This window comes from Lipotes vexillifer, unplaced genomic scaffold, assembly GCF_000442215.2.
Source record: "Lipotes vexillifer unplaced genomic scaffold, Lipotes_vexillifer_v1.1 scaffold443, whole genome shotgun sequence".
Lineage (NCBI taxonomy): Eukaryota > Metazoa > Chordata > Mammalia > Artiodactyla > Lipotidae > Lipotes > Lipotes vexillifer.
The window spans coordinates 3,025,749-3,034,910 of record NW_006779163.1 but is presented as its reverse complement, the minus strand read 5'-3'; the positions used below and the strand labels follow the sequence as shown (position 1 = coordinate 3,034,910).

At 48.1% G+C, this 9,162-nt stretch overlaps 1 protein-coding gene across 1 annotated transcript in view; it reads right to left on the bottom strand.

Annotated features, from left to right (window-relative positions):
• Positions 1-7,987, bottom strand: part of LOC103076090 (polycystin-1-like protein 2) — an 84,430-nt gene extending 76,443 nt beyond the window's left edge. Inside the window, 4 exon segments of the mRNA XM_007452555.1 lie at positions 2,665-2,884; positions 5,013-5,170; positions 7,235-7,237; positions 7,683-7,987. Of these exon segments, the coding sequence (XP_007452617.1) occupies positions 2,665-2,884; positions 5,013-5,170; positions 7,235-7,237; positions 7,683-7,987 (686 nt within the window).
• Positions 7,988-9,162: the final 1,175 nt, after the last annotated feature.

The following is a 9,162-nucleotide window of genomic DNA, read 5'->3' as shown; positions in this document are numbered from 1 at the left end:
GCTCTTCCTCGGACTTGCATGGGTCCCTCCCTCTCCCCAGAACACCCGTCCCCATTCACCCAGCTGCCCTTTTCCTGCGTGACTCCTATCATATCTTCAGGTCTCAGCTTAGATCTCACCGCCTCTGGGAAGGTGGCAGACCCTTTGACCGTTGGCCCACAGATCCACCCTCACCCTACTTGGTTCCAAATTGCAGGGAACTGCATTTCCCAAACTGCCCTGTGCACTGGCAGGCACTGATGGAAGACTGAAGACACGTATTAACTTCCAATGGCTGCTGTAACAAATTACAAAAACGTAGTGGCATAAAACAGCACATTTATTACCTCACCTTTCTGGAGGTCAGAGGTGTGGGTGGGCTCAGCTGGGCTCTGCTCAGGGTATCACAGGGCTGAAATCAAGGTGTCACAGAGGCTCTGGGGAGGAATCTACTTCCAGTCTCATTCTTCTTGTTGGCTGAATTCAGTTCCTTGGGACTGTAGGACTGAGGTCCCATTTCCTTGCTGGCTATCAGCTGGGACCACCCTAAGCTCTTAGTGGCCTCTCTCCAGTACTCCCATGTGACCCCCTGTCTCTCAGAGCTGGCAGTGAGGCGTCAGATCTGTCTCATACTTGAATCTCACTGACTTCTGCATCTGCCACCCCTCTCGTATGCTTCTAGTCAGAGAGAATTCTCTGCTTTGAGGGGCTCATGTGATTAGATTGTACCCACTTCGATAATCCAGGATAATCTCCCTATTTTAAAATTAGCAACCATAATTACATGTACAAAGACCCTTTTGCCACTTAAGTCAGCATATTCATGGGCATGGCATCTCATCATACCCGCAGTTCCAGGGATTAGGGTGGGAATTTGGGGGTTCAAAGTCTGCCTGCGCCAGACGGGAAGAGGTACAGGGCAGGGTGCTTTTTGCCCTCTCTCTCACCACATCTCCTCTGAAGCTCCAGCTCCCTGGGGTCCGTCCCTCCCTCCGTGGTCATTGCTCCCACAGGGCAGATCATGGTTCTAGCACCTGCCGGGTGGCCCTGACTTCTGGTTTTGGTGTGACATCCCCCACGGCTGTCCCTCCAGCCCTTTGGGGTGGTAGCGGCTTTCTGCTCCTCTAATCTCAGGGTTGGATCATCATCCCCTATTCGGCTTCTCAGCACTTCTGTGACTTGGGTAACCAATTCCCTGCATTAAATTCTCTCTGTTGGAAGACCTAGCATGATTTCTGTTTTCCTGCTGGGACGCAGTTTGCTATACCCCTCAGTGTGAGATTTGTACCCTACTAGGTGCATCCACAGCACTAGACTACAATCTCCAAGAGAGAGGGAATGTTTTGTTTTGCTTTGTTTTTGTTCACTGCTCTATCTGCAGCACACAGAACAGTACCTAATACATAGCAGGTACAAAATGAGTCTTGCATGAGTAACTAAACAGCACCTTTTCTCCCTTCTGTGTGACACTGAGCACAGTGCTAGGTAATTGCCTGTGTTTGTATCTGTCTCCCCATTAGACTGTGACCCCTTCGAAGAACAGACTGTGTTTGATTCATCCCTGCATCCACAGAGCCCAAGATAGTGCATGGCACAATTTTGGTGCTCAGTAAACGTCTGTCAGCAAACTGACTGAATGAATGAGTGATGGTGACACTTAGGCACAAACAGACCCCCTGGGGCTCTGCTCAGATCTCCTCCAACCCTCCCCAAAAGGCTGCAGTGCTCCCATCCAGTGTGCCCTTGGGTGTGGCTACAAGGTTTGGAAGCTTGCATCTGGGCCTTTAAGGAAATAGCCCACTGAGCTCCATCTGTGAAGGAGGCACAGCCATTGGCTCGTCCTCTGGGCCTTTCCTCCTTGGTGGGCCACAGCCTCAGGCATGTGGCTGGGGCAACAAGGCGAGATGAAGAGAACCAACTGGCTGATTTCGGCGTTTCTTTCCCCCACGCCTGCTCTAAGGGGAGGAGGGGTGATGTGGGTCAGATGTGGCAGGGAGAGGTGCAAGTTTCTCTCCAGGGGAAAATCCTTGTCACCAGACAAACCGGGCTCAGGGGCAGATTTAACCTGATTTAGAAAAATAAGACCCTAGAGAAAAGAGATACCATCCAGCACAGGAGAGATACCACCTGGAACGTTTGTTTGTTTCAGGACTATTCACAATAGCAAGGATTAAGCAACAATCCGCACATCTCTCAATAGAGGAAAAGATAAACTATGATATAGTTACATAATAAGTGAAACAAACTAGTACAACATGTATCAAGACAGATGATACGAATCTAATGTTTTATTCATTTCTGTAATGAGGGAATCTTAAGCAAATATGGCATAATGCTAAGATTTGACAAAGTTGTGTAGTGGGTCCAGAGGATTTCACTGAAATTTTTTTCGTTCTTGTACGTGCGTTCGAAGTATTTCGAAATTTTAAAAATTTAAATTAAAAAAAAAAAAGAAAGCAATGTTTTTGCACCCCGTTGGGGTGGGGAGCAAAATGTCCACCTGACCTGTCGGGTGGGTTTGATGTCAGGTGAAGGGTGAGCCACGGCCCCCTTACTCCCCTGCTTGGTACTATGGGCAGACTGGCCAATTTTCCTATATGATGGAAGCCCAAGGTCAGATATGAAGGTTGTTCAATCCTTCCAGACCCCTTTGCTGGGCACAGGACACCAGGAAGTGCCCTGCACTTGCAGCCAGAGCTACAGAGCCCTTGGGCCCTACCTGCCACTTCGTCCTTGACGCTGACCCAGCTGCATTCCTCCTCCAGGTCTGAGGGGTCCCCGGCGTCCTGGATGCAATAAAGGGGAGTCTGGCGCCCATAGAAAGCATCCTGGATCTGGATCACCTCCCCTGAGCCACAGTGCATGGTGGCATTGAGGCTCTCGCAGGCCAGACTCTGGCCGACACCTGTGGCAAAGGTAAGGTGACACCTAAGGAGGGCTCATGGTCACAGATGGGCAAGTGCCCAGGTGATGGGAAGCAGAGGGGTCTCAGGGGTCAGGACTGTGAGACGCAAGGACACAGTGGGAGCTGACTCAGCAGGAGTGAGAAACAATGTGGAGGGCGTGAGCATGGCTCTGGGGCCAGACTGCCCAGGGTCAGGGCCAGCCCAGCCACACTCGGGCTGTGTGGTCATCTGCAAGTTATTCAGCTTCTCTGTGCCTCCTCTTTATGGGGAGAGTCAATATCACGCCCCATAGAGTCGTTAGGAGGATCAAATGAGTCTGTATATGTAGGGTCAGGGCTGTAAAAGTGGCAAGTATCATTCCACCTGTTTCGAGTGCCTTCCTTGAGACTTATCTGAAAACAATGCCTGGCACATCATAGATGCTAAACAAGCATTTGTTGAATGCATGAGTGATTTCACTGAGTCTTCATACCAGTCCTATGAGCTGCACTATTATCCTCCCCTGTGGTAACATTGGGCTCTGTGGGGTCGCTGTACTGAAACCCATTCCAGCCCAGCTCCTGGCATGTGGTCTATGCTCAGTAAACATTTGTTGATAAAGAATGACCTGGCTCAGATGTGCACAGCAGAAAGTAGGAAACACTGGCTTCAGACTCAGGCCTGTCTGCCTGGTGGGACCGCCACAGGGCAGGGGTTGAGATCAAAATCTGTGTTCATTTCCTAATGGCTGCTGTAACAAATGACCACAAACTTAGTGGCTTAAACAGCACAAATTTATCTTCTTACAGTTATGGTCAGAAGTTCAAAATGGGCTTTACTGGGCTAATATCAAGGTGTGGGCAGGGCTGGTTCCTTCTGGAGCCTCTAGGGGAGAAGCTATTCCCTTGCCTTTTCCAGCTTCTGGAGGCTGCCCCTTCCTTCATCTTCAAAGCCAGCAGCACAGCGTCTCCCAGTCTCTCTCTCTGATCTTCACGTCTCATCTCTGTCACCTCCCAGCTGTGTGGAGCTTACCGCTTCTGGGCATCACTTTTCTTAGCTTTATTATGTGGGCCTGCAACAGAATGATGCAGGCACTTCTACTGTGTGATGGATAAGTGCACAGAGGCATGTACAGCTCAGTGCCTGGAACTCCTGCTGGATGTATCTTAGCTCTTCCTAGTGTGACCTCATGCCAGGGACTGCAAGACTCCGGGGGCTGACGGTGCTGAGACAGGCTTGCAGTGGGGGTGGGGAAGGGGATGGGGTTTGCGGGGGAGCTTTGGTAAGAAGTGAGGAAGTTGCACAACCCACAGGTCCACAAAGCTGTCGACTTTTCAGAATCGGCCAGGCAGGAAAGTTAAGCTTGCATGGCATCTATAAAGCTGAGTGTGGGGGAAATAGAGCAGGGGTCCCGTAAGTGTCTGAACCCAGACTGGGGCTTGGGCGCCAGAGTCTCCAATGAGGGGATTAGAACCAGGGAGGGGACTGGGCCCGGAAGCCCAGAACCTTCTGTCAAGGCTGGCTTGAGGGTCAGAGGCAGCTCAGCTCCAAGACCAGGCCCCCCATGGCAGGCAGGACCCAGTGTGGGTCTCGGGCCACTCCTGCGGGGACTCGCACACAAAGTCCCCAGGAAGGGGTTCCCAGGGCCCACAAAAGGGGCCTACCACAGCCAGCAGCTGGAAGGGGCACAAGAGCAGAGCGTGGGGGGATTTGGGAGTTGGGAGTGGGATGCGGGGGTGAGGGGCTCAAAGCCAGGCTGACCAGGGAGCGGGAGTCAAGGGTGAGCGAGAACAGCTTCCTGGGACCACATGTCTCTTCATGGGAAGACTGGAAAGGGAGCGGAGATAGGGCTGAGCACTTCCCTCTAATGTGGGCTATGAGAGGGGAAGACAGAGAGACAAGTGAGACTAGAGGGCAGGTAGGCAGGTAAGTGGACAGGGAGAGAGCGGGACATGAGCTGGAGAGATGAAGTGAGACACGGAGCATCACACAGCCGGAGATTGTGGGCATTTAGAGAGATAGAGACAGAGACAGAGAGATACAGAAAAAGAGAGACAGAGCAAGACAGAAGGAGATGCAGAGAGATAGAGACAGAGAGAGAGAGTCAGAGAAAGAAGGAGGGAGACCCCACAGCACAGGTCAGCTCACCAAACTCGCAGATGAAGGTGAACTCCTGCGTGCAGTTGTCCGAGGGCAACTACCCAAAGGAAGGGTCTCTCCCATTGTAGCCCCAGGGTTTGGTTACAGAAGCATCCTGCCCTCGGCGCCAGTGGCTGTAGCTCACATTTGAGTTGTCCAGCCAGATCCTGTAGCTCACATTTGAGGTGTCCAGCCAGATCCTGGGCCCTGGGATGGGAATATGACCACCAGGACTTGGAAGGGTCCTTCTGATCCTGGTGTGCAGAGAGCTTGCCCCAGCTCCACTCCTTGTGTGCAGTGGGTGCTCAGGCAGTGCTGACAGGCTGAAGGCCTCTCTGTTCCATGCCAGTGAAGGGGCATCACCTAGCCACTGTCTTCCAAGATAAGGTCCCAGCCTACAAACCGGGGTGCCGAGCCCAAGAGCCCATACAAAGAGGTTTGATTAAATAGATGATGCTTCCAGTAATGTGTAACCACAATTTAAAATAGAGCACAGGACTTCCCTGGTGGCACAGTGGTTAAGAATCTGCCTGCCAATGCAGGGGACACAGGTTCAATCCCTGGTCCAGGAAGATCCCACATGCCACGGAGCAACTAAGCCTGTGCACCACAACTACTGAGCCTGCGCTCTAGAGCCCGCAAGCCTCTACTACTGAAGCCCATGAGCCACAACTGCTGAAGCCCGCGAGCTCTAGGACCCACATACCTCAGCTACTGAGCCCGCATGCTGCAACTACTGAAGCCCGCGCGCCTAGAGCCCGTGCTCCATAACAAGAGAAGCCACCGCAATGAGAAGCCTGCACACCGCAACAAAGAGTAACCCCCGCTCACCGCAACTAGAGAAAGCCCATGCACAGCAGCGAAGACCCAATGCAGCCAAAAAAATAATAATAAATTAAAAAAATTTTTAAGGTTTAAAAAAAATTTTTTTTAATTTAAAAAATAAAATAAAAAAGAACACAGAAGTGTGCCTCGGGATGGCAAGACATAGTCCAGAGAGAAGCAGGGGCCCTTGTCAAATATACTTGGGCAGCACTGAGTGAAAGTGGAAGCAATTTTCATGATTTTGGTACTTTTCAGAGCCTTGAATACACCAACATGATTGTTGAAGTGTGTGTGTGTGTGTGTGTGTGTGTGTGATACAGAGGTACACCAGAAGTCTAGAAAACACTGGCTGTGAACTATTTACTGTGAAGACTCAAAAATACATTTACCATTTTTTTAAGGAAAAGAAATCCATACATATGGTTAAAAAAATTCAAAGAACACAGAAGGGTATAAAGTGAAAACATCTTCCCTCTTTCAACCTAGGGACTACTCCCATTATTGTTATGTTTCTTGAAAATTGTTCCAGGATGAACTCTATCCATACATCAACATTTATGAATGCCTGAAATCTAGTTACACAAATGCCATCATATCGCACACAGCCAGGACAGTCCCTTGCTTCTTAAAAACACTGAGTGATGGAGTTTGGGACGTATCAGCCTACTAAGATCTGCCCCATTTTCTGTAGCAGCCATGCAGTATCCCTTGGAGATTTTAAATAGACACGCTCCTTTAACTGCATGTGAATGGGTGTCCGATATACAGAAATACACAATTTCTGCATCTACAAAGCAAGAAACCATTCAGTAGATGTTGCCTGAAGATGCATTTTAGAATTCAAATCTCTTGGCTGTGAGTTTCCTAAAATGAGCTTCTCCGGCTGCTCCTTTATTAAAGTATTTCCATCCACGCTGGTACATTTCTACAGGTGTTCAGCCCAGACCAAGCTACTCATTTATAAAACCCAGCAGTTTCTACTGGGCAATGGGAGGTAGCAGGACGCTGTCATCTTGAACAAGTCATTTCATCCCTCTGGACTTATTTTCCTCATTCATAAAATAAGAGTAGCAGTGCTTGCCTCATGGGGCAGGGGTAAGGCTTAAATACGGACATCCATTTTTTGTTGTGTATGGACACTGGGAAAACAAAAACGGCCAGAATAATGGTTCCTTCCCTTGAAGAACTCATAGTCCGGGGGGAGGACACCTAAAAACTGAAGTCATGCCAAAAGTGCTCTCCTAAATGTGTGGACAAGATCCTACAGGTGCAAAGAGGAGGACTCACCTGAACGTGCGGGGTTTGGAGGAAGGAGTCCTCACCGAGCGAAGGATAAGTTAGGGTTTCCAGGGCGACTGTTACCATGAGACTGTCTAATGTGAATTGAGCTGTGCTAAGCACTTAACCCACTTCAGCTTCATAACAAGTGGGGGAAGGACATGTGGAAGTGCTTTGAAAATAGCTTAGTCATTATTTCCTGAGACTCTGTTTTCCCATCTGTAAAATAGGGACAACAATCATAACTGTCTCATCGGTTATGATAAGGATTCACTGTGAAAATGGACATGAAGCACAGGACAGTGCCAGGCACTATTCTAGCAAGAACTGAAGAAGCCATAGCTAGTCTTAGGCACAAGCAAAGAAAGGGACATTTCTAGCATGTCAGCTACAAGCTGGATTCTGTGCTAGGTACTGCACAAGAATTCTTTTATTTGATCCACAAAACAACCAAAAAGGAGGGTCTCCTTACCATGAGAATTGGGACGTACTAATTTGTTCCATGGAGTTCTGGGTAAGAAACTATGGTGAGAATCACAGCCACAAGCTCCCCATAAAACAAAATTATCATGGCACCTACCTTCTGTAGTATCATTCCAAGCCAAGTTCCATGTGAGTCCAATCCACCGTTCCCTGTCCTGGGTGAGGTGCTTCTGCAGAAATAGCTGGGTGGCTTCACCAGGAATAAAAACCAAATGGCCTACTTGCTCCTCACACCAGCTCTGGACATCATAGAAGGTGCGGCCGAGAGGCACAAATTCATAGCAATCATCTCTGAAAGCCACTTGGCTCTTAGAGCAAAAGCTGCCATCCTCTGGCTTAGCTGTAATGGCCCTAAACCCCAGGGCAAGCCCCAAAAGTACCAAGGCCAAGGTGCTCATCCTTGAAGCATGGCTGGAGCATCTGGATGGGCCTGGCTCTCAGGTCCTTCATATGCACGTGCCTTCACAACTGACTGCCGTCCATCTTTCCTTCTCTTGTTGTATCACATAATAGTGACTAACTTCTTGTTTAAGAGACAAAAGACTCAGAATGAATGTGTCTGCATTTTTGCTTCCCCCGGCTCTTTGTTCCATGCAGTTCCAAATCCAATTAATTTGCAAAAAGGTCTTGTAGAGAAAGATGAAGTTGCTGTGTCACTTGTCTGCTTGTCATTGGGTGAACCATTAGCTTCTGATAAAAATTCCTTGTTATTGGTTTTTATGTCATTACCCTTCAGGGTTAAATGTTTCACGAGGAGCCATCAGCTTGTGGGAAGTATGCGATAAAAGAAAACTGGCAGGAAAGCTAGAGTTATGGATGGTAAAGAAACCAAGTTGTGCTCATATCCAACCCCATTGTCTGTGGCCGCTGTGCCCAGATGATAATCACCTTCTCCCCAGTGTGACTTCAATCCTAATGGAGATTTTTTCTGCTCTCTGACTCATCACATTACCACTCATGCCTGTTTGAGAATAAAAATTTCCTACAAAATTTATTTGATGTCATCATGAAAAGAAGCTTTTAAAATTTCAAACTGCCCATCCTCACCTACTGCCTAAACCTTCCAACAGGTGTCCATGGTCAATTGATCAAGTTCAGACCTCCTGGCTTAGTATTCAAGGCCCTATATGAAATGATCTCTGACAGTGTTTCCAAACACACCCCCAGAATGTGGGGAAACATGCTCTCTCACCAATTGCTGATGCAAGTATAAATTGGTACAACCTCTATTGTGGGTAGTGTGACAATATCTATCAAATATCTATCAAAATTTTAAAAAGTACAAGCTCTGTAATGGAGCAATTCCACTTCTAGAAACTTTACCTACAGATGAATTCATACATATGTGATATGTCATATATATATATATATGGTTATTTATTACAGAATTTTGTAAGAAGGAAAGATGGGAAACAACCTAAATGTCCATTTAAAGAAAACTGGTTAATAAAAGGTGGTACATCCTAAATAGCCACTAAAACATGAACATATTCTTTGTATACAAATTTGGGAGGATCTCTAAGAGTTTGGCTAATATTAAAAGCAAAGTATGAGACATTGATGAGGTTCCAAT